Source organism: Podarcis vaucheri, assembly GCF_965113315.1.
Source record: "Podarcis vaucheri genome assembly, chromosome: 14".
NCBI classification, from domain to species: domain Eukaryota; kingdom Metazoa; phylum Chordata; class Lepidosauria; order Squamata; family Lacertidae; genus Podarcis; species Podarcis vaucheri.
Window position 1 is genome coordinate 46,193,444 of NC_138752.1, and position 24,975 is coordinate 46,218,418.

The following is a 24,975-nucleotide window of genomic DNA, read 5'->3' on the forward strand; positions in this document are numbered from 1 at the left end:
GAGAGAGAGAAAATGAGAGAGACTTCAAATTATTCCTCATGCAGAATGCAGCTTCTCTGAGAGCAGCTTATTTCTTCCTTATCTAGCTGTGCAATCATATTGCATCGGGCAAGAAATGTCAGTATGTCGGAAACTGCTCCTTTGCTCACAGTCATGAAGAGCGAGAAATGTGGACTTATATGAAGGAGAACGGCAGTAAGTAAACGATGCAGGAAAGCACACTGTAAACCTGTTAGCATTTTGATCCCCTTTGCCTGCTCTCAGGTATGGGTTATCCTTGTTATCTGCCTTGATTTTATTATGTCTGTGTCCAGATCCATAGGATCAGGACAGTCTGCGAGTATGGCTGGATAAGTCCTGTTTCAATGCCACATAAACCCAGTTTCCAAACTCTGCTTTAGGTTATTCACCTTATACACCTTCTGCGCAAGTTAATTGGCATGCTTCATTCATGTTGTTGGTATTTTGACTTTATCAAATCCTAGAATGTTTCAGCAAGCAATGCAAAACTGAGGCATGCAGATTTAGGGGTTGAGGCAAGCTAGTGGAGGAAAAAAATGACAGGGAATAGATGTCATCTGCCATTTTATCTGAGTGGGACTGCATTAGACTTTTACACAGTAGTGATGCTCTGCAATCTCTGTGTGAACCCTTCCACAAATCTCTTAGATAACCATGCAGACTGTCTCTGGGTATGCCGTTGGGTACACTCAGCACCCATTTTACACCCATGAAAACTAAAATCTTTCATTTAAAAAAACAAAGTTGGTGGAAGCTGATTCACAGGAGCGTTGGTTTCAGTTGCTTGCATAACCCCTCGCTTTTTCCGTGTGAAGATAAGTCACATCTTGTGTGCATGTGTTTTAACTATGCAAAGAGCAGAGCATGTCAAACCCTGCACATACGACATTCTTGCTTGGATCCCAGAAGATTGTGTCTTGTAAGACGGTTTCGGAAGGTGGTTTTTCTTTTTTTGCTTTGCATTACTTGGAAGTAAAATTAAAACGCCTCTGTATGAATGGGCTCCTCTGTGCCTGCCAGTGTGAGCCATGTTTGGTGGGAGCAAAGCGGGCTGAAAGAGAGACAGTGCAGCTGGAAGTTTCTCAGTTCCTTCCATTCCAAGATGGCCATGCCAGGAATTCCCTGTTTCTTCCTACCTCCTCCAGTAGGTGACCTAGATAACGTCTGAGTCCCTGTGACTTGTTTTCCAAACAAAAGTTTGCCCTTAAGATGAGTCTTGAAACACAGGAAGCTGTCTTGTGTCAGAACATTGATCCATCTAGCTCTGACTGGCAGCAGCTCTCGGGGATTTCAGGCTGGAGTCTCTCCCAGCCCTATCTGGAGATCCCAGGGATTGGACCTGGGATCTTCTGCCTTCAGGGCAGATGCTGTACCACTGAGCTACGTCTGCTCCCCTGAGAAGTATGCCGCCATAATAAAAGATCTGGACTTTGTTCCTTTTCAGTGAGTCCATAACATATTCATAGTATTGGCCTGTTCAGTTTACTTAGGTAAAGGGGCCCCTGACCATTAGGTCCAGTCGTAGCCGACTCTGGGGTTGCGGCGCTCATCTCGCTTTATTGGCCGAGGGAGCTGACGTTCAGCTTCCGGGTCATGTGGCCAGCATGACTAAGCCGCTTCTGGCCAACCAGAGCAGCGCATGAAAACGCTGTTTACCTTCTCGCCAGAGCGGTACCTATTTTCTGTATTTTTTGCTCTATAAGATGCACCAGACCACAAGATGCACCTAGTTTTTGGAGGAGGAAAACAAGAAAAAAAAATGTTCTGAATCTCAGAAGCCAGAACGGCAAGAGGAATCGCTGCGCAGTGAAAGCAGCAACCCCTCTTGCTGTTGTGGCTTCTGTGATAGCTGCGCAGCCTGTATTCGCTCCATAAGACGCACACACATTTCCCCTTACGTTTTAGGAGGGGAAAAGTGAGTCTTATAGAGCAAAAAATACGGTATCTACTTGCACTTTTACATGCTTTCGAACTGCTAGGTTGGCAGGAGCAGGGACCGAGCAACGGGAGCTTACCCCGTTGCGGGGATTCGAACCACCAGCCTTCTGATCGGCAAGTCCTAGACTCTGTGGTTTAACCCACAGCGCCACCTGCGTCCCTTCAGTTTACTTACTCTTAACTTAATTGCTGCAAACTTATTTTAGCTCTGTTCTCACTTAGTTCAAGACATGGAGCAGTTGTATGAAATGTGGCTGAAGAGCCAAAAGCCGGAAAAAGGGGAGGACCCAGCTGCTCAAGCGAACAAGGAAAATGGGAAGCAAATTCACATGCCAACAGATTATGCTGAAGTTACGGTAAGAGACGAGGAACCTTAGGTGACAGTAGGCCCATCATATATTTACAGTGGTGCCCCGCAAGACGAATGCCTCGCAAGACGAAAAACCCGCTAGACGAAAGGGTTTTCCGTTTTTCGATGCGCTTCGCAAGACGAATTTCCCTATGGGCTTGCTTCGCAAAACGAAAAAGTGTTGCGAGTCTTGCGATTTTTTTCGCTCCCCCCCCTTTTTCTAAGCCGCTAATAGCCTTTTAGCCGCTAAGCCTTTAATAGCCGCTAAGCCGCTAATAGGGTTGCTTCGCAAGACGAAAAAACCGCTAGACGAAGAGACTCGCGGAACAGATTAATTTCGTCTTGCGAGGCACCACTGTAATTTCGGGTTGAGGGAAGTCACATACACATATCCTCAGGTGTCATCGCAAGCTTAAAGCAGTGGACACCTTTGTTACGTGTGTACTGCTAAGCTTGTTCAGACAGTGTGCTCCATTTCCCCTGTCCCGCCACCAGCCTCACCTTGACTGGAGCTGGCAAAGAACAGGCCTAATGGTCTGTCAGGGGGACAATAATTGTTCCTTTCCTGCTACTATCTCACTTTCAAAGCTCCACAGGTCATGCCCAGAGAAATGGCATCAGTTGTTCAGGTTAACCAGATTTGCATACCGTGCCTTGTCCTCCTGCGGTGGCTCATCCTTGCGTTTTTGAACCAGGTGGACTTCCATTGCTGGATGTGTGGGAAGAACTGTAACAGTGAGAAACAATGGCAAGGCCACATCTCCTCAGAAAAGCATAAAGAGAAAGTATTCCACACAGAAGATGACCAAAACTGCTGGCAGCATCGCTTTCCAACTGGCTATTTCAGCATTTGTGATAGGTAGGTGCATGTTGGCTCCTTGGTATTTATCTTGACACAAAGCCAGTTGTTGAGTTGGGGTTCCACCCCATCGTTCAACGGAGGTCCAGCTCTGAGGGCCTTCTGGCAGTTCCCTCCCTGCGAGAAGTGAGGTTACACGGAACCAGGCAGAAGGCCTTCTCGGTAGTGGCGCCCTCCCTGTGGAACGCCCTTCCATCAGATGTCAAGGAAATAAACAACTATCTGACTTTTAGAAGACATCTGAAGGCAACCCTATTTATCCTCCTTCCTATCCTCCCCCCCCTTTTAGTTACTGGCGGAGACCAAAAAGTACCTGTGGTCACATAGGTTATCTGGATTAGTTTGGAGTGGGGGGGGGCTGACACCTGCAGCTAGCACTGGGAGAACAGGGGCTTTATATGCTGTTGGAAGCTGAGATTCTCATAATCCAAGGCCCAAGCAGGGATTGGGGAACCCGTGGCTCTGCAGGTAGATATTGGCTGAATTATAGCTTCTGACATCCCTGACATGCTGTCTGGGGCTGGTGGGATCTGGAGTCCCGACATCTTCTGGAAGGGTGCAGGCTCCCCATCACTGCCATCCAGGTCAAGTATGCCACCCCACACAGTCTTTTAAATTGCATGTTTGCACAGGGCTGGCTGTGCCGTGAAGTAGGGTGCTTCACGTGACAGGATTTAGGGGGCTGGGTGAAGACAGGAATTGATGGTAACACGAAGACTTCTTGAGGGGTTGGGTCTCGCCTGCTGATGAGGAGGGACATCCAGTGCTCTGCTTTATGCTGCAAAATGTCTTGAGCCAGTGGGTGGGTGTAGTACATTTGTGGGTGTAGTACATTTTGCTCATTACCTTTTGCACTTCTTTCTTTTAAACAGGTATATGGCTGGTACTTGTGTGGAGGGAAACAACTGTAAATTTGCACATGGACCTGCTGAGCTCCGTGAATGGGAAGAACGGAGACACGTTCTAAGAATGAAGCTGAGCAAAGCCAGAAAAGATCACTTGATTGCTCCAAATGATAATGACTTTGGAAAATATAGTTTTTTGTTTAAAGATTTAAACTAACACTATAACAATGCATTTGTGTTGCCAGAAGGAAGCATAAAATCAGAATTTGACAATAATCAAAAGCATGTGACAGAAGCTGCAGATTTTTTCTGCTTTTATTGGCCTGTATTGTTCCTCCTGAAGAACAAAATGTAGTAGATGTGTAGGGGGGGAGTCGGCAGGTCTGTCTGTGCTCTCATGAAACAGAATGGTGAAGTTATAATAAAAACACAACCTGAAGTCTTACGTGCTTATTCGCCTTCTGTTGGACAGAAGAAAGTTGGAAAATAACAGGAAGGGTGGTATTGTAATGCCTAGCAAGCCCCTAGTGTTGGTCCTTCAGCTGAAAACTTTTTAAGGTAAGCTTCTAAAAACAGATGTTTTGGGCTCAGAAGAAAATGATGGATAAAATTCTTCAGATGTTTTAACGGAGAGGATTTGTTTAAAACAAGTTTGCTATTTATCTCTATGTAGGTTGCTATAATAAAAGGATTTTCTTATTAAAAGATTTAAAGCAAAATAACCATTTAACTACAATATATGTTGAATGGGGTATTTTTCTCTATTTGTATGTTTCAATATAACTTGCTGAAAAGGATCTTGGAAGAGAGACATGTATTACTTTTTTTTGAAAATCAAGTAGTTAAAAATTCTGTTTCTTGGTCTTTGCTGTTTAAATGATGATTTTGAAAGATTCCACTTGTATGTCAGTATTGTGTATTGTATGGACCAATATTGCCTGTAATAAAGATAACTTTACATAAAGTCTCTTCCTAAACATATCTTCAGACTCCTGAAGGATTGTTAATATTAGCCCTATAGCAAAAGGGGTAAGAGAGGCCATTCTGGTTTTATGTTAACAGAGTACAATATATGCATATGTGCATTTCTGAGGTAGAGTGCGAGCTGCCATCTCCACGCTCTTAATCCCACATGGCTACAGTAAAGCAGGGATGGGGAACCTGTGTTCCTCCCAGATGCTCTCAAGACTCCCCACTCTGACCAGCATGACCAGTGGTCAGAGGGGATGGAAGTTGTAGTGCAACGTATGTAGTGGTGAGAGGTGCAGTACATTCCCTGTTCCTGATCCAAAGCATGTTTGCTAAATGATCTCATTTCTTCCCACAGCAGCAGCATAAATAGAACATTTTCTACTGTGGACTTTCTGCTAAATTCACACCAAGATGTAACATAGCCAAGCTGCGCACTCTTGCAGCAGAGGCCTGGTTATCCTACGATCCCCAATACTGACCCAAAGTCCCCTTGGTGCACAATGTTTGATTGTTGATGGCATCTCAGGGTTGTCCTGCTCTGCACTTTTTAGGTTTCTTTCCGGGGTGTGTGCGTGCATTCAGAGCGCCCCTACCTGTAAGCACATCTGAGCAGCACTAAGAAAACATTTGGGAAAGTTTTTAATAGGGTGGGTTGTAATCTTTATTACAGCCTGCCTTGAGAGTGCTATAGGATACAAGCCCCCATCAAATAGGCTAGGAAAACCCTTTAGTGCAGTAGCTAGACTGGTGGGGGGGGGGGTCATAGCTTAGTGGTAGAGCATCTACTTGACCTACAGGTTCCAGATTTCAGCATGGGAGAAAGCTGCTGCCGGTGTAGACCATACTGAGCTAAATGGACCCAACGGTCTGATTTGGTAAAAGGAAAGATAGGTTAGCTCCTTTTGCTGCCATCCTAGAATTTGTACAAGGCACTCTGGATGTGGGGCAGAAAACAGAAGCAATGAGAATAGCCTTGCAAAATAACAAAGCTCAATGTGTGTCTGTGCTTAATGTAGCCACTTCCAGATCAAGCGTAGTGAGCAAGAGGGAAAGCTTGGGATTTTTTGGTGGGTGTTGAACCCCCATGTAGGGGAACTTCCAATGCAGATTTGCCAGAGACCATGAACTGACAAAATTCATTCATGGTTAAACCAAGCGTAGCCAGCCAGCATAACATGCTCTTGCTGTGGGAATAAAGATGTCTTTCCAGCAGAGCAGAATTAAAACTCGCTCCCCACATGACAGACGGCCACCAACTTGGGATGGCTTTAAAGGAGGATTATGCAGATTGGTGGAGGAGAGGGCTCCTAATGGCTACCACTCGCTGTGATGGCTAGCTATGCTGTGCCTTCAACAGCTGGAGGCCATAAATCAGGGGTCTGCAACCCGCGGCTCCGGAGCCGCATGTGGCTCTTTTACACCTTTGCTGCGGCTCCGGGGCGAATACTAGCGAGGGGAGGAGGCGCATTGTGTGCCCCGACACTCCCCACTGTGGCGGGCGCTGTACTGGCTGTAACGTCGCATGGGGGCGGTGCATGCGTTAAGTCACGCACCGTCCCGACGTCACCTTCCCACCCGCTGTCAGATCGCGGCTCCGGAGATCTATTTGTTTTAAATGTCGCAGTGGTTTTGCGGCTCCCATTTTTTTCTCTCTTCGGAAACGGGTCCAAGTGGCTCTTTTTGTCTTAAAGGTTGCAGACCCCTGCCGTAAATGTTTCCAAAACCACAGGAGAGGGAAGGAGCTCTTGTGCTGGAATCCTGGCTTCCCACAGACATCTTGGTGGGTTGGATGGCCCTGATCCAGCAAGGCTGCTCTTACACCCTTAGATACCAGGGTTGGGCGTGCCCAAATGTACCTAGCCTGCGCCCCCTAACATAGCCCGGGGTCAGCACTGAAAGGAGGTTTAAGGGCCAGCCATGTTCGTCTGCGCCGAGCAAGAGCGGCGCCATCTTCTCCCTCCACCCTCAGGCAGCGAGGCCTTTGCGGGCCAGAGCCGGCAACATAACGATCAATATATTTATTTTTATTTGAAGTGGAAGCGAATTCCCACACGGGGGGTAGCCCTGCGCCGTGTGAGGGAACAGCCGCCGGCAGTCCTTCCTGGAAGAGCCCGAGGCCTAGGAAAGGAGCCAGGCCTCCTCGCCACGGCCCGCCTCGGGAGACCCCCGCCGCGCCGCCGCCCTCGCAAGTTCGAACCCGGCCGGCGGAGCCCGCGCTCTCCCCGCGGCTCATGGCGGGCCTGCGCGAGGAGCTCCGCCGCCGCCTGAGGGGGAGGCCGGAGCGTAGGCCTCCTCGCGCGCCTCCTCCCCGTCCCCACCTCCGCGGCCGGCTGGCTGGCTGGTTGGCGGGGCGGGGAGACGTGGCGGCGGCGGAGGCGCCTCTCGCTCCGGCCGCCGAGCGACGTGTGCGAGCGTGAGGGGCTCCGCTGGGCCCCGCCTAGGCCGGCCGGGTAGGCCAGGCCAGGCCCCGGCCGGGAGGGACCGCGCGGAAGGGAGGAGGGCATGTCGGCATGCGGAGGACCCGGACCTGACTCCGGCCTTCCCTCAGCGCCTCCCGAGGCTCCGCAACACCAGCAGCAGGAGGAGGAGGAGGAGAAGAAGAAGCAGCCCCCGTGGCTCGGCGCTTCCCGCATGGCCCGGCGGCCCGAGGTCCTGTGCGGCGCCGCGGTGGTGCTGAGCTGCGCTTTCCTAGTCGCCCTCAAAGTCACCTGCAGGTAAGCCAAGGCGCACCTGAGGAGGGGGGGCTCAGGTGGGGCCATTCTGCCCATGCCCAGGTGTATGGGGGCACCTGGAAATGCGTGGGGGTGCAAAATGCAAAGCCCCCCCCCTTGCACAAAGGAGCCCCGATCAACCCGTGCAGGAGTCCAAGCAGGTTTAATCCGAATCAAGCTAATGAGGTGTTGGGGTGGAAAAGGGAGTGGCAGCTTCTCCCGAGTGGCTTCACCTGGGAAAGAGAGGGGTATTATTATTATTATTATTATTATTATTATTATTATTATTATTATTATTATTGCAGTGCAGTAGGGTCGTGTGGGGAAGAGGAGGAAGGGGCTGTCCGTCGACCTGGTCTCTCTTCTCTCTCCCGCCCATCCAAGCAGCAACTGCCAGAGCATCCCTGGGCATAAGCAGAGCGCTGGGTGTTGGGGCCATTCAGAGCACCATCCAAGCTGCAGCTTGGTGGGTAGGGCATCTGTTTTGCATGCAGAATGTCCTGGGTCCTGGCCCAAGCAGGTCAAGGCCCCTTGTCTGAAATGCTGGAGAGCTGCTGCCAGTCCGTGTGGACATTACTGAGCTAGACGGGGCCAATGGTCTGACTCTGAATAAGGCACTTCCTACATAATCTTCTAGGTAGAGCTTAAGGCAATAGCCCTTTCCTGTTGTTTGTCATTGTTGTTGTCACCTCCCCCCAAAAAAAACCCCTTGAGTCCCCCCCCCCCCCAGGATAGATTGCCTCCTTTAGGGATCGTGGTTAACAGCTGCTGATTGACCTGGCTACCAGGATTGTATCTATCCTTTTTTTTTAAAAAAAAAGAGCCCTAATGAAATCTAATTGCATCTAATTCAGTACCCCGTTTGCAACAACAAGTCAGTCAGATGCTTTTGGCAGGCCCCTGCCCCCAGAAAGCATGGCAGTAAAGTGATGGTCTTCCCTCACTGATTGGTCCCAGGTTCTGACATTGAGAGGTATACTGCCTGAGTACATGGGGGCTCCATTTAGCTGTCATGGCTAGCAGCTGTTGATAGGTTTGTCCTGCATTTGTTTGTCACCTGTTTGGAAAAAAACAACTGTCCTGTTGGTTCCATCTAGCCAGTTCCTTTGACATGGATTAGCTGCCGTGTAATTTGTCTACAAAAAAGGGATCCGGGTGGCGCTGTGGGTTAAACCACAGAGCCTAGGACTTGCTGATCAGAAGGTCAGCGGTTCAAATCCCTGCGACGGGGTGAGTTCCCGTTGTTCAATCCCTGCTCCTGCCAACCTAGCAGTTCAAAAGCACGTCAAAGTGCAAGTAGATAAATAGGCACCGCTCCGGTGGGAAGGTAAAAGGTGTTTCTGTGCGCTGCTCTGGTTCGCCAGAAGCAGCTTAGTCATGCTGGCCACATGACCTGGAAGCTGTACGCCGGCTCCCTCAGCCAATAAAGCGAGATGAGCGCCGCAACTCTAGAGTCGGCTACGACTGGACCTAATGGTCAGGGGTCCCTTTACCTTTACCTTTAATTTGTCTACACTGAATTAGTTACTACTGCTACCTGCCTTTTTTACTCTTCGTTGGGTCTTTCCTTCCCTCCTCCAACCGTTCTGCGACTCATAGATGCATTTACATTGCACATTGTGCCATCTTTTGACATTCGGCCACATGCTGCATGAAATTTCTCCTATTGCATTTGAAGTGCTATGGAACTTGCAGTGTGTGATCTGTGGTATCTGGTTCACGTATTAAAAGCTATTGCTTGGGGTTTGGAAGTTTGGTAATGTTATTCAAGGCTGTTTCAGTCCTTACGTTTTTAAGATGTGCTTGTGAATTGATCTTCATGTGCATGTAAAAATCCAACATCTGAATGTGGCAAAAGAATGTTTACAAGCAAGTGCGTGGTGCAGAAACCTTGAACAGGAAGCCACAAGGAGTGTACAAATAAGCGGCAAGTCTGGTTTTGTGTCCACGAAACACTTGACGTGTCCCTAGTTTTGATTTTGACTAGTGTACAAGGCATCAGGCGAGAGGGTTTCAGGTAGCCAGGACTGCACAAAAATGTTGGCAGCTTTTGTTTCAGGCCCTGCATCTTTTTCCGTAATCATCTTTGCAGCCATGAGAACTGTACACATGTACTTTGCGCAGAAAAGGGTTTCAGTAGGATTAAAAAACCCCACAATGCATTTTGAAAGGTCTTATTTGATGCCAGTGAACATGGGACTGGATAAAAACGTGATCCATAGAAACATAATACAGTTCTCTAGAACAGAGGACTTAAAAGAGCGACAACAACAATTAGGTGCTATGATTATGCGTTTCTAATTGTTGTAATGCAGCAGGAGCCTCAGGGTTGAGAAACACAGCTGGACTTTTCTCTTAAAGCTAATGGGAGCTGCTGTGAGGCCATGTTGTGGGGTTGTGTATGCATCTCCCACTCAGCCCTTTACCCTCAGAAGAGCCTGTGAGTAATTTGCAAGGGCAGCCTTTTCCCATCGAACTGCAGTGTGCAGAAGAACTGGAATGCAACCCTTTTCCCACAGCTTATAACATCAAAACTCATTTAAATTCAAATTCCCACGGAATAAAGTAGAACTAGGGACGTGGGTGGTGCTGTGGGTTAAACCACAGAGCCTAGGACTTGCCGCTCAGAAGGTCAGCGGTTCGAATCCCCGCGACGGGGTGAGCTCCCATTGCTCGGTCCCTGCTCCTGCCAACCTAGCAGTTCGAAAGCACGTCCAAGTGTAAGTAGATAAATAGGTACTGCTCCGACGGGAAGGTAAACAGCGTTTCCGTGCGCTGCTCTGGTTCACCAGAAGCGGCTTAGTCATGCTGGCCACATGACCCGGAAGCTGTACACCGGCTCCCTCGGCCAATAAAGCGAGATGAGCACTGCAACCCCGGAGTTGGTCACGACTGGACCTAATGGTCAGGGGTCCCTTTACCTTTACCTTTTTAAAAGTAGAACTACAGTAAACATAAAGAGAATGCTGCCGAATCAGACCAAAGGCCTATTTGGCCCAGTATCCTGCTTTCCAAAGTGGCCAACTTTATCCTTTTGGGATTCTCATATGCTGGGACTGAGGGAAATCCAGTAAGAAGAAGTACTCGTCTTTTTTTCTCTGCCCCTCCTAAATTTGTTTGCTCACAAACATTTTATGCTACTTAATACAGTAAAAATCTCTAAGCAATTTACATAAAAAAAAACCCATATCAGTAACAGTATCCAGAAAGATTTCCTAGAAACAAGATAAAAGCAAAACTCAGCTATATCTCACAAATAAAACTGAGCAGTGTACAAAATGTATAATAATAATTTACAAAGAGTCCAGGATGTAAGTTTTTAAAAGGCATTTAAAGGTCCTTACGGTCTCCATCTCACGAATCACCTGAGAGAGGGCATTCCAAAGTCTGGGTGCCATCACTGAGAGGCCTGCTTGAATGGGAGGGACAGGGGAAAGAAAGTACTTTTTCATATAGCCCATAATGGAATTCACTGGCACAAGATGAGGTGATGGTGGTTTTAAGAGTGCTGTAAAGTCACAGAGGATAGGGCTACCAATGGCTCTATGCTTCCTTCAGAATCAGGTGTCAGAATACTAGTTCTGCTGGGTGCAACAGCAGAAGAAGGCAGTTGCCGCTCCATAGTAACTGGTTTATGCTCTGCCGTTCTGGAAGCATGCCCCTAAGCTGCTTTTTAGCTTTTGCCAACTAACCAAGTGAGAGAATGTGAAGTTCTGTTGATCTTAACATTTGCACGCCCATGATACCTGACATATGCACATGCATCTCTCTTCCTCTCCCCAATAGCCGCGCAAAAGATGTGACAATGCCAGCAAAGCTCCCAGTCAGCTTCTTCTCTTCAACGTCTCCAGTCTGCGATCTTTTCCTTGGGCAGCTGGATCGTGCAGAGGACATCCGCCAAGATTCTGAAATCACCCTTTTTTTCTTCTACGCTCCGTGGTGTGGGCAGTCTGTTGCAGTGAGAGAAGAGATTGAGAAAGTGGCAAGCAGTTTGGCAGACCAGGTAAGGCGGATTGGGCAGGGAGGGGTGCAGCTGTTGCTTTAAGTTACTTTTCTTGTTCATCAGAGTTGTTTGGAGAGAGGCACCCTGATATCTTGCTAATTTCAAACTGAGCATTTGGTCCCTGAAAACGGCAGGGCTGTGCATGCTAACAGTGGCTCCTCTGCTCTGCAAGAACCCTGTCAATTTGTTAATTGCCCTCAACAGAAATTTATAGCAAAGTGCTTGGGGGAGAAAAGAGACTGACACAACTAGGGTTCTATTTGTGGTTTCATTTATTAAGAAGGAATGGGCTGAATTCCCATAGACTGTTTGCCAGCATGATTTAGATGTGTTTATTTAATATCATTTATATACTGCTTAATTACTCCATCTCCTAAGTGGTGCACATGGAGCACAATATAACGACAATAAAAAAATCAGTTAAAGCCGTAAAATCAGGATTCAGTTAAAATCTGTTTGGCTAGCAGGTAAATGAAGAAGATCAGTACATGGATCAGATCAAAGACAGGAGACTGTTGACCTCGTTATAGCGCTGAGTTGAATTGTGAACGAGTATGATCCTTTTTTTGTAGTGAGTGCCCTAGTTAATAATGTTACAGTTTTTCATTTTATCCTTGTAAAAGACATTAGATACACCAGTGGATTCGATACCACAGCATATTATGCTATCAGTTTCTTTTAATTAAATTTTGAGAGGAGTACCATTTTTATTGTAAGATTTGGGGAAAGCGCTTGGCTAAGCAATCAATATTTGATTTGACCTACATAATGATCTGCAGGATGTGCATTTTTTGTGCCAAGCACCTGCACTTTTCCCTGTGCTAATTTAAGAACCTATGAAGAGCTTTGCTTGATCAGACCAAAATTCATTCTAGTCTAGCATTCTATTCTCACCATGGCCAACTAGATGCCCACAAGCGGAACCTAAGTGCAGCAGCACTCTCGTCACTTGTGAATAACTGGGATTCACACACAAGTTACCCCTGACAGGGATTTGGTTGAATATGCCAAAGGGAGTGGAGAGATGATGGTCTCTTATATGACAATAAAAATGGAAGCAAATATCCCAAATCCATCCTTGGGTAGATTTGGGAATTGTAGTTTGCTTTAAATTCACATGGCTATCTTCCCTTAAATCGCGTCTGCAGCTCCCCAATACAGCTATAACCCCTCCTAGTAAAGGTATAGCCAGCAGCTAGGGAAAGACTTCGGTCACTTGTGATCGGACTGCATTCTCCAGGGTTGCACTTGTCCTCCTTGCAGTGTATCAATCAAGCCTCTGGCCTTGAAGTTTGCTGACTTCTGTACTTGCCTCAAGAAGTGATTTATGGGTTGTGCCAAACATTTGTATTTACTGTCTCCATCCCCCAACTCTGGCCCTTTTTACAGGTGCTGTTTGTGGCGATCAACTGCTGGTGGAACCAAGGGAAATGCAGGAAACAGAAACATTTCTTTTACTTTCCGGTTATATATTTGTACCATCGGAGGTAAGGCTTTTAAGTGCTCTTTGAAAGTCAGAACTTGTTAACTGTGGCAAGCCTTTATCATCTGAACAAGGCTAACCACCCACCCAAACAGTGTGCCTTGTCGCTTAAGTTCCTCTGAGAACCAGTTTTCAAACTTACATTGCTCATAGGAATCACTGGGGCAGAGCGGCAGGTTCTGCTCAGAGCAGATGTCTGTCTCCTGCTAAGCGTGGTTAGCACCCCTGACCAAATCCTGTCTGCTCCTTCCTCTTGCCTCATGAAAATCAGCTACTGAGATTCAAGGAATCTTATTTTGCTTCATGAGTTAAAGGATGTAACCTTCTGCACCTTGGTGTGAATGTTCTTGTTTGTCAGGTTTGCTGGAGGTATGGAACTGGGGTGTGTCATTTTGCCATCAAGTCAGGAAAGTTCCCTTCTGTATACGTGTTCTAAGTTAAGGTTGTACAGTCCTTTCCTTTGGTAATTCAGTTTCTTGCTAAATAGAATGTGATGTTCTGCTGTGAGGCATATAATCAGGCATCCATGGTGATGGAAATGTGGTTTCTAATTCATAATCTGAAGCCTTTCTAATATCTAAGCACTAATTTTAAAAGACAGTGTGCCATTAGGCCTTATGAGTACAGTGAGAAACTTGGGAAATGATACGGAGATTGTTTCTGTTGATCAGAACACAGACTATTAGAAGGGGAGAGCAGCAGGAAATAGGATCTCTGCACAGATCCGAGTTCCTTATCACCATCAGCTCCCTATCCCTGTCTTCTTTGGCATTTATTGCCTCCAAGCATCCAGTTTGGTTAGCTAAGCTTAGAGGAGCAGTCAGCTGGAACTGCAGCTGAACGGTTCCGTTTGCAAAATGGAAGCTTTGAGAAGTTATCGAGAGAGCAATTGCATGCTCAGAGATCCACGGTCTTTCAAAACATTTTGCAATTGCCATTGCCTGCGTTGTCATGGAGGCTAAGGCTATCGATGTCTACCAGCCAGAATAGCTGTTTTCTACCTCCACGGCTGGAGGAAGGCTGCCTCTGAATACCAGTTGCTGTGGAACACATGTGCGGAGTTTTTGCTTTGAGGCTTCCCAAGGGCAACTGGCTGGCCACTGTGAGAACAGGATGTGGGACTAGATGGGCCATTGGCCAGGTTTCCAGACCTGGTGAACTTGCTGCTCAGTGAGGCAGCTTGCATTGCATTTAGGTTCAAATGGTTGCCTGATTAGCTATACAGTGGTGCCCCGCAAGACGAATGCCTTGCAAGACGAAAAACTCACTAGACGAAAGGGTTTTGCGGTTTTCGAGCTGCTTCGCAAGACGAATTTCCCTATGGGCTTGCTTCGCAAGACGAAAAGGTATTGCGTTTTTTGCAAGCTTGTTTCCTTTTTCTTAACACTGTTAATACAGTTGTGACTTCGAGGAGCAACTCATAGAACGCGGTGTGGTAGCCTTTTTTGAGTTTTTTGGCGATTTTTGAAGCTTTTCCAAAACTTTTCCGACACCGTGCTTCGCAAGACGAAAAATTCGCTAGACGAAAAAAACTCGCGGAACGAATTAATTTTGCCTTGCGAGGCACCACTGTAGTGGGAGCTGGCAGAAGGACAGCGAAGGCTTCTGGATCTGATGAGACAATCAGAAGGCTGGTGACGGCTGTTTTGTCCATGCTGCTTCCAATTTGCTGTTTCTCCTTCTCTCTCTCTCTCTTTCCAAAGTGCCACAATGCCCAGTAGAGCCGGGGGTGCCTCACTCTAACTATTTGCTCCATATGCATTGTCAGTCAAAAACTGTAGCAGAATGCCCCAGAGCAGCGGGTTAGAATTCCTTGCATTTATCTTTATGCCTGCATGTGCTGAGTCACTTTGCACAAACGTTGAATAAAACCGCCATTTGAGATTAGGATGACAAAGCCACAGGGTGAGCGGAATGTGTTTTGTTCCAGTTTAAAGAGCCTTTTGAGTTGCCTTATCTGGTTTTGCCCAGCGTGTACATATTCCTGGCTGGTAACGGCCGTCTCCTTTGCCATAACCAAAGACCAAATATGATACTATTGTGCATTATGGTTCACGTTCAGCTCCTTCCACCTTCCCTCTCCACCTTCTAGAATCAGGGTGTGGGGAGTAGCGGTGCCACTTTTGAGAGGCAGGCAGGAATGTAGGCCTAACTCTGGATTCAGCCAGATCTAGAAGCCCCCGTACTCCTGTTCAGGCAAGGCAGAGAGAACGTCTGTCCATGCCACAGTGTTGACCACCCACATTTCAGGCAGTGATTTCCGCATTTCACATTTATTGTTAAAACTTCTACCTCAGACCTTTCAGCTCTTAAATCGACCTTTGCCGGCCTGGTGCCCTTGGACTACAACTCCCAGCAGCTCCAGCTGTGCTGGCTGGGGCAAACAGTAGGCCAAAACATCTGGAAGGCACCTGGTTAGCAAAGGCTTGTCTTAAATGCTCACTCTTAGCCTTGACCAGCTCTAGGTCTTTCTTTATCAGGTTAGGAATTGCAATTTTAACTTTTCAAACCCTTAACACAGTATTTGGTTTCTTTTCTTTTCAATGCCAGCTTTGGGCCCATCGAATACAAAGGCCCGATGAATGCTGTTTACATTGAAAAATTTGTCCGCCGAGTGATGACTCCCCTGCTTTACATCTCATCCCGATCAAAACTTCAGCAGTTTCTCTCCAATTATGAGGTAACTTGCCTCTGCTCTTTGATCTAGCCATTGATGACTCCTGGGAGGTTTGTGTTTCTTTCAAGGATGATCTTGCTTCTGGTTACAAAGAATGGACTCTGTTTTCTTTCTGAGGTTACTGGAAACCAGTATTCTCTGCCACTGTATTTTTGACACACTGGCTCACATTCTTCCTGTTTGGCTTGATCCCTGGGTAAAATTCTGAAGATGATTGGCAGTGACTGCAGCAGTGTTGAGAAGTCTCATCTGCAGTATGTGTGTGTCTGCGTGTGCTAGCATGTTGTCAGAGGAGGACCCATAACTTTAGAACCGTTCATTCCAAAGATATCAAATGAATTTCATCAACTGATTAAATGGGGGGGGGGAGAACAGTCATTTGGAAGGGGGGAAGCATTATTTTCCTTGAAGTTAGGTAGCTACATGTATGCCTGTTTTGCAGCATCTCCCCATCTTAAAATAAGCCTTCCCTTCTCCAAAGTGAGAGCAAAGGGGGAATGATATGGTGCCTCATACCTTCAGCTTTCATAGACAATTTCAAAATAGGTTTAAAAAAGAGTTACCCAGTTAACCAGGATGCATTTTTGGGGAGGTCAAATCTGCCCTCAAGTCAATTAATCTAAGCGTAGTGGGGGACCTTTGGTCCTCCAGATGTTGTTGGACTATAGCTGCTGTCATGGCTGACCGGGGCTCTGTTGCAGTTTGACAACACCTGGAAGCCGAAGGCCACCCCTGATCTTACTCCCTGGTCAATTCATAGCTACAGCTCTGATGCTGATGCTTCTCCGTCTTGTCAGGTGTGGGGAGGGGTGTCGAACCTGCAGTGAGTGTGTCAAAAGGTTCAAAGTGTTGGTGCTGACCTTTAAAGTCCTAAGCGGCCTTGGTCCTGTATACCTGAAGGAGCATCTCCACCCCCATCGTTCAGACCGGACACTGAGATCCAGCGCCGAGGGCCTTCTGGAGGTTCCCTCATTGCGAGAAGTGAAGTTACAGGGAACCAGACAGAGGGCCTTCTCGGTAGCGGCACTTGCCCTGTGGAACACCCTCCCTTCAGATGTGAAGGAAATAAGCAGCTATCTTCTCTTTAAAAGACATCTGAAGGCAGCCCTGTTTAGGGAAGTTTTTAATATTTAATGCTGTATTATTTTTAACACTTGATTGGAAGCCGCCCAGAGTAGCTGGGGAGGCTCAGCCGGATGGGCGGGGTATAAATAATAAATTATTATTATTATTATTATTATTATTATTATTATTATTATTATGCATTCCTTTCTGATAGCCCCAGGGAAGCCTTTCCCTATGGGAGCACAGCCCTGTCTAAAAGCATTTTTGGCCCATTAGAATTGAGGTCTGATGGGTCAGCTCCTTGGCTCTGGGCGTCCTGCACGCTGCCTTTTCAGGGATCAGGGTGTGAACAGCCGTGCAGGCTCAGGCCTTTCTATAAGCATAGGGAGGGATAGATCCACAGTGTCCCAGAGGACAGAATGGGAAGCAGGACTAGAGATGGGGTTTCTGCATCAGAGGAAGAGCAGGGAACTACAGGAAGCTCAAGGAGTCCCTTGTTAGAGCAAACCTTTGCTCTGCTTCACAGGCCCTCAGAAGGTGCAGTAGTCTTTACTTATCTCTGTCCCTGTCTGTGATTCCAGCTCTGCCTCTTCCCCCAAAGCCTTTCCAGCATCTGAAAAGCACAGAACTATGTGCTGCTTCATTTGGGTATACCAGCTGAAGTTGCACGCAAGTTACTAGTCCATAGACCTTTTTTAATGTCAGTTTTCAAAAATGAGCTGATTTAAGATTGATGCACCTACACAGATGGCCCAGGATATCTGCGCAGAGTTCCACGTCACTTTGAAATCCAAGTCCCTGTTTTCAAGTTTGCCTGTGATGATGTCGTTGGACATAAAGTTTAGAGCCACAAGGGGGAACCAGCAGGAAATATTTGAAGGCCTCTGTGTTGATCTTGGATCACAGCGAGTATTAAAGCCTATCCCAGCAGCAAATAATTGGGAGCTAGTAAAGCTCATTCCTGTTGTCTTTTCATTCCCATTTTATCCGTCTGATCCTAGTCTCTAACTCGGGTTAAAAATATGTAAACATCTTATACATGTTTAAACAGACAAAACTCTCATGCACAAAATCTGGTGCCACCTTTTCCGAAAGTGGCTTCAGCATGGAATCTCCTGTCTGTTGCTGTTGTGTCACCTGGTGGTTTCTTATCACCTGAGCAGGATTTGTGTTGCTTTGAGTACCTGTACTTTGTCCTGGAGCATGTGATAATAGTATTTGTTTGCCTTTGGAGCAAATTCTTCTCAACACTGTGCATATGCAACCAGCATGGTTGGCTTGCAGTAGGAAGGGAGACTACAGTGGTATCTCGGGTTACAGACACTTCAGGTTACAGACGCTTCAGGTTACAGACTCTGCTAACCCAGAAATAGTACCTCAGGTTAAGAACCTTGCTTCAGGATGAGAACAGAAATCGCGCAGTGGCAGCAGGAGACCCCATTAGCTAAAGTGGTGCTTCAGGTTAAGAACTGTTTCAAGTTAAGAATGGACCTCCAGAACGAATTAAGTTCTTAACCGGAGGTACCACTGTACAGGCTTTCAGTGCTGAGCATGTGTTTTCTTGAGCCGCAGAAAAGTTTCTTAGAAACTTTTGTGGCTTCACTTTCTGGTTTGAAGTTTCTTTCCTTGCCTGTTCTGAGTGCTTTGAATCTCAACATACATGGTGGCACTGTTCTTTATCCTTTCGCAGATAGAACGCCTGCATTCTTTTTGAAATACTATTCTTAAGCTGCGTTCAAATACAATGCTAAGCCATAAGCCACATGTAGTGAGCAAGTCTGCTTCCAAGCACCTCCTGCTTTCCTCCTCCTTTCTTCCAGTAGGGAGTGAAGCCACAGAGTGGCTGGCTGAGCATTGTGTCCAAACCAATAAACACACCACAGTTGGGAAGCCAAGAAATAAACCTTGGCTTCACAATGTGGCTGTCTGGAGAGAAACAGACAACAAGTGCCAGTTCAGTCACTCTAAGCCAGCTGATCCCTAGTTGTTTCCCTGCTGGAGGAAGAGAGGAACGAAACAGGAGCAGTCAAGTTGTGTGTTGTGGCATGCATCTCACCCACAGATTAAACTCTGGTTTAAGGCAACTGGACACAGCTTCAGTTTGTAAGCCACCCTGCGAAGTGTTTTGCTTGGAAGTTGGACTTACAAATCTATTAAGGAAATGTGATTTATGAACATGGGAAAGTACCATATACCAAGTCACACTAGTGATCAATCTAGCTCAGTGTTGTCTACAGTGACTGCCCATCATCTCAGTTAGGTCCATTGACCAGTTCTACCTGGAAATTCCAGGACTTGAAGCTGGGAGCTGTGGTATGCAGTGTTCATGCTTTCCTGCTGACCTATGCCTTTCTCCTTGAAGTGGTGCAATAATAATAATAATTTATTATTCGTACCCCGCCCATCTGGCTGGGTTTCCCCAGCCACTCTGGGCAGCTCCCAACAGAATATTAAAAACACGATAAAACATCAAACATAAAAAATTTCCTTAAACAGGGCTGCCTTCAGATGTCTTCCAAAAGTCAGCTAGTTGCTTATTTCCTTGACATCTGATGGGAGGGCGTTGCACAGGGCGGGTGCCACTACCAAGAAGGCCCTGTTCCTGGTTCCCTGTAACCTCACTTCTTGCAGTGATTGAATCGCCAGAGGGCCCTCGGAGCTGGACCTCAGTGTCCGGGTTGAACGATGGGGGTGGAGACGCTTCTTCAGGTATACTGGGCCGAGGCCATTTAGGGCTTTAAAAGTCAGCACCAACACTTTGAATTGTGCTCGGAAACATACTTGGAGTCAAACCCAGTGAAGACTCAAAGGTGTGATACCACTGAGTGAAATCAGGTGGAATTTAGATATTATCTTAGAGGTGGAGGTGGGATCCAGCTGAGATGAAGTTCTGTCTGTGTGTGCCATTGTTGGTGTTGGTCAGAAACCAGTCAGGATTTCCCCACCACAACTTTTTGAATGGACCTGGAGTTTGCAGCTACTCTGGTGAGAACAACCCTCTGTCTCCATCTAGGAATATGTACTCAATGGGAAATATTAACAATCCTTCCAAACTACAGGACTGCATTGACAATGGAGGAGCAAGGCCCAAGGATTAAATATTTACATAAATAAACCAAAGCCCATTATGTTGTTTTTCCCCTGTAATGGTAAATAAGTGGAGCACCTCTCATGTGTTCTCTTGTGTTTTTGTTTCGTTTTTGCAGCCAGGAGTTTTGGGATATTTCGAGTTCAACGCTTCGCCCCAACCACCTGGTTATCTGACATTCTTCACTTCAGCTCTGCATTCATTAAATAAAGGTAAACTCGATTACCTGTATAAACCACTGTTTAATGTTACATTTGATTGAATTTCACCATGCCCAATTTGTGGGTGGGAATGATAGGATGTCATTGGTTTTCTTTCCATTGTCTGCAGAATGCATTTGACTTTATATTTAGCACTGTTTTCAAAACAATCACCGTCATCACATTTATTAATCCCGTACCAATGTTATCAGGCCGACTTTGACAGGCTGCGCAGGCCTGGCCATGATAAAACTTCCTGAGCAGGAGCATGTTGAAAATATATTTTGGCTTCTTGCACACAATGGACTAAATATATCACAAGACATCTCGGTGGGGGCTCTCAGCCAGAAACGCTGACAAAATTTCCTGTCACATTTTGTTCTCTGTCGAAAGCCAGCAAGCTTCAGTTGCAAAACATGGAAGTTAAAAAGAACGGTTGCCCACGTCATTTAGGCACCTGAGGTGGGAAATCTAAATGGCGCCCCCTCCCACTAATTAACATGGGGCAGAGTCCCCTGAGGGAAGTTCTCTTGCCAAAGCCCCTTTGAAATGGTGCAGTTGTTGCATGGCTCCTGTTCATTTCAGTCTGGGTAGTGGGGAGGTTTTCAGGCCAGTGGATTCTGCCGCTTGGGTGATGCATGACCTGTAATGACACCAGCAACTTAACTTCATGAAGCTGTAAAAGCAAAACATGGAACTGGAATGAGGGGGAAGATTTGGGCTAGGTTTGTTCATTGTTGTCTGTGCTACATGTTGGATTACTGCGCTCTCCGTGCGCGTCAGCAGTTTCTCAAAAGTGAGCCACGCAACGCAACCTGCTGTGAATATAAGAACATCAGTAGATTCCTGCGGGATCAGATCACGGACTTATCTAGTCAAGCATCCTGTTTCCCACGGTTGTTAACCCGATGCCTCTGGGAAGCCCATAAGCATGGCTTGAGCGCTACAGCCCTCTCCTGCTCTTGATTGATTTATTTTTATTTTATTTATTGAATTTATATACCGCCCTGCATCAAAAGATCTCGGGGCGGTTCTTAAGGTGAAAATACAGTGTCAGGGAACTGCCATCAGAGTCAAGGGGAGAGGTAAGTCGCTCCAATGATGCAGGGGAGGGAACTAGCAAGGAGAGAGAGAGAGAGAGCTTCCGCTGGGGAAGGAAATCCAGGGGACACCGGGGAGAAAGCGGAGGCTGAGAGTACTGCGGAAGGGAGGCTCCGAGACTCTTCCAGTGAAATCAGCAGAGAGAGCACAGGACCTCCGCTTGGCACGCCCACGCTGCGCAGAAGGCTTCCGCGCAGAGAATCGAGGCGGAGACTTGGGGTCAAAGAATTTCTATGTTGGAGGAAGTTTAGGAGGCGCCCACTCACGGATTCTGCCAGTGACTAAGACAGTCGCGTTGTTAGGGCTGTCAAACCAGGGAAAGGTTTAGCTATACAACCAGCTTGGAGCAGTTTGCAGTTTACGCACAAGCAACCCCAATTCCCATTACATACAGGATAGAGTGTTTGAGGTTTATAGCACTGGACACACGGACACAAGCTGCAAATCTTCATCTCAAGGCTTCTCTTTCTGCAACGGGGAGAGTTTAGCAACTGATGTGGAGGAGTTGAACTGCTGTTCAAAGGAGACGTCTTTTTGTTGTTTCCATGACAACAGAAACAGCCACCTTGCATCCTCCTGAGAAGAGGGCAGGACTGCAAAAAAATAATAATAATAAATCGGCTGGTGGCTTATTTTGGGGGCATAGCGTTCTTTATATACTCCCAATTAGCTCAGTCAGACCTTGGCAGGAATTTTTTGGTGCAGGGTAAAAGTGTACGTTGTGGTGAAACTACAAGGATGGGGGAGAACTAAAATCGGTATTGACCGTCGTTTGCCAAGCCTTCTGCATTAGATGAAACACTCTAGTAATGGAAGAACTATCTCACTAATAAAGTACGTATTGATCGCGCTGCCTGGAGTAGATTTGCCAGCTGACCATATTACTACTAATTCCACCCAGCTCTTGGCCTTTTATTCTCAACTCTCCACTTACAAACACTGTATTTTTCAGTGTATAAGACAATGTTTTTTGCTTAAAAAATTAGGCAAAAAATGGGGGTTCTCTTATACATGGATAGTGAATGCAGAGTGGGGACAGGAGATTGGTGGCAGCAGTGAACAGGAGATTGGCTGCAGTGATTGGGTGGGTGATTGGTGGCTGCGGCAAGGCCTTCTGGTGATTGGCTGTGACTGGCAATTGGGTGGGTGGTTGGCGGCTGTGGCGAGGCATGCGGGCAATCAGCTTTGGTGTGCATGGGTGGGCTGTTGGCAGCGAGTGGGCAGACAATTGGCAACTGCGGCAAGGTGTGTGATCGGCAGTGGCTGTGATGAGTGATGGGCGGGTGAGCGATTGGTGGTGGTGACCCCCCCCCCCAAAGCTAAACAACTTAATTTCTTAATTTCGGGTTAAAAAAAAATAGGGGATGTCTTATACATGGGGGGGGGTCTTATACATGGAAAAATACTGTAACTGCCTTATAAGTCAAAGAATTGTGGGGCAGGAAAGTTCATGAAAACCATGGGATCTGGTGGCTTTCGGCTATTTTACTCACGCATGTTACCTGTTTGCTGCTGTGTGCATCAAAATGATCGATTGAGGAACTGGGATTGAGCTAAAGTTATCTGCTGAGTTGTGCGTTGTGGAAAACCCAGGTCCACTGCCTTGTAATGTGTGAAATGGCCTTTCAGTTTACACCATTCCTCAAAATTCTCCTTGCAGCCATGTGCTTTTCAGTGGCTTTCAACGATGTAGCTGCAGGATTTCTAAGCATATGTACAGATTTCTAAGCATACGTACAGTGGTACCTTGGGTTACAGATGCTTCAGGTTACAGACGCTTCAGGTTCCAGACTCCACTAACCCAGAAATATTACCTCGGGTTAAGAACTTTGCTTCAGGATGAGAACCGAAATTGTGCAGCAGTGGCACAGCGGCAGCAGGAAGCCCATTAGCTAAAGTGGTGCTTCAGGTTAAGAACAGTTTCAGGTTAAGAATGGACCTCCGGAACAAATTAAGTTCTTAACCCGAGGTACCACTGTACTAGAAAGCCGGTCCTGTGGAATTCAGTTCTTGCCCAGATGGAGACCCAGCCCGCCCCAGTCTGTACCACTTTGGGGACGTTTTCAGGAGACAGCCACACATCAATATGACTGCATTACTGGTATTCTGGTCCTAAACACTCTTCACTTGGAAGCAAGCCCTTCTGAATTCAATGCTTGCTCTGTGCATTCACATCGACTGCGAAAGTCCACTCATCTTGCATATGCAAAGAAAGCAGGTTGCATGTTGCTTTTATGCCTCGCCCTCTCTCTCGATGAAGACCAGTTGTGGGCAGGGCATGCTCTCCATGTCCAGGCACCACAAAGCATTAAACATCCCACCGTCTTGGTGCTCTTAAAACCTAAAGTTCTGCAGTGAAAGTGCAGGAGTCTTACGAAAGGAAGCGCTTTCCCAACCTCATCCAGATTCTGAAAGGGCCACTTGCTTTTTAAATGACAATCTGGGGCATCCAAACCTTTTGTCCTGGCACTCTGCCCTCCTCCTCAGTGCTGAAATGTATGTTCTAAGTGCAGAGCAGAGGTCGCGCTTGCAACATGCCGTTTCCGTCGTTTTGTATCCTGTCAACAAGTTGCTTTATCTGCGTTTGCTGTTTATCTTGGACCAAGTTCGGCTTGGTTTCTTTTGCCATTTCTTTGGCCAATAAACTAAAACCCAATGAACTCCTTTCTGCAGTCTTATTACTCCTATTATTTCTGTCCCAAGGAGGGTGAAATCAGCCTGGATACTATACATTTCCCTCCCCTCCCCCCTTACGTATTCTCCTTATTTATTTTTGTGGCAAAGAGTTGGGAGAGGAGGGCCCACTCTCTTAAGTCAGTGCTGCACAGAGATTATGTGCCAGTTAAAAAAAAAAGTACACTTGATTAATTAAACCCTTGATGACTTGCAAAGAAAAGGGGAGAACTGGCTTCGCTGAAAAGCACAGTGTATTTGAGAGGATGCAAAGGCACTGCCCATCTTGGAGTTTTAAGTGGGGGTCCATCCATATTTTTTAAAAATATTTTATTAAAGCTTTCTTGGTTTACAAAGGTATGCGCAATGTCTCTTTTTTCAAGTTACATTTTCCATAGGTCACTTTCATTTGTTGAGACATTAGGGTTACATAAGGAAGGAAAATGGGGAGAAGAGGTGGAAGGGGCCATAGTGGGTGGGGGTGGGGTGGCGATATTTCTATTTTGCTTAATGTATGTGTGGGTTTTTGTGCCAGCATCGTTTGTGCAGGTTCTCTTTGCTATTTGCTTGTGTTCCTTTGGTGGTGAGAGAAATTGTGATTGGCCTAGGGTGCGGTTGCTTGTTTGTGATTGGCTGTGTTGAACTTTGTTTTTGTGTGTGAGTGGGGTGGGTGTTTTTGAATCAGGTTGGGTCCATCCATTTTTACTTTTATCTCCGCAAACACAGGGTCAAGACATTTGCTCTTGAAAAGGAGAGTGTGAAAGAAGGATGCATCAGATACTGTGCCAAAAGCCATACCCCACCAACTCGTCCCTGGCGGCCGTAGCCTTGGGTTTGACTCCTGCCTTGACCTGTGTGCTAAGAGATGGAGCCCATGCCTGCAGCTCTCCAAAGCAGCTGTGCCAAATTGCCTTGAAAGAGAGAAGAGTCATTAATATAGGGTTGCGGTGCACTTAAAATAAACTCTAAATTACATATTTTGGACAAGTG

The 24,975-nt window shown here is 46.8% G+C and overlaps 2 protein-coding genes across 3 annotated transcripts in view; both read left to right on the forward strand.

The window, feature by feature from the left end:
- ZC3H7A (zinc finger CCCH-type containing 7A) overlaps positions 1 to 4,976 on the forward strand; it is a 32,967-nt gene extending 27,991 nt beyond the window's left edge. For both annotated transcript variants that reach the window (XM_082199657.1, XM_082199658.1), the window contains 4 exons: positions 87 to 195; positions 2,182 to 2,315; positions 3,004 to 3,167; positions 4,040 to 4,976. In XM_082199657.1, coding sequence (XP_082055783.1) covers positions 87 to 195; positions 2,182 to 2,315; positions 3,004 to 3,167; positions 4,040 to 4,229 — 597 coding nt within the window. In that variant the 3' untranslated portion in view covers positions 4,230 to 4,976. The remainder of the gene's footprint in view (positions 1 to 86; positions 196 to 2,181; positions 2,316 to 3,003; positions 3,168 to 4,039) is intronic.
- A 2,430-nt stretch (positions 4,977 to 7,406) lies between these two features.
- The window catches only part of TXNDC11 (thioredoxin domain containing 11), a 41,149-nt gene continuing 23,580 nt past the window's right edge, over positions 7,407 to 24,975 (forward strand). The window contains exons 1-5 of the mRNA XM_082199663.1: positions 7,407 to 7,698; positions 11,482 to 11,698; positions 13,088 to 13,185; positions 15,732 to 15,861; positions 20,130 to 20,223. Coding sequence (XP_082055789.1) covers positions 7,487 to 7,698; positions 11,482 to 11,698; positions 13,088 to 13,185; positions 15,732 to 15,861; positions 20,130 to 20,223 — 751 coding nt within the window. The 5' untranslated portion in view covers positions 7,407 to 7,486. The remainder of the gene's footprint in view (positions 7,699 to 11,481; positions 11,699 to 13,087; positions 13,186 to 15,731; positions 15,862 to 20,129; positions 20,224 to 24,975) is intronic.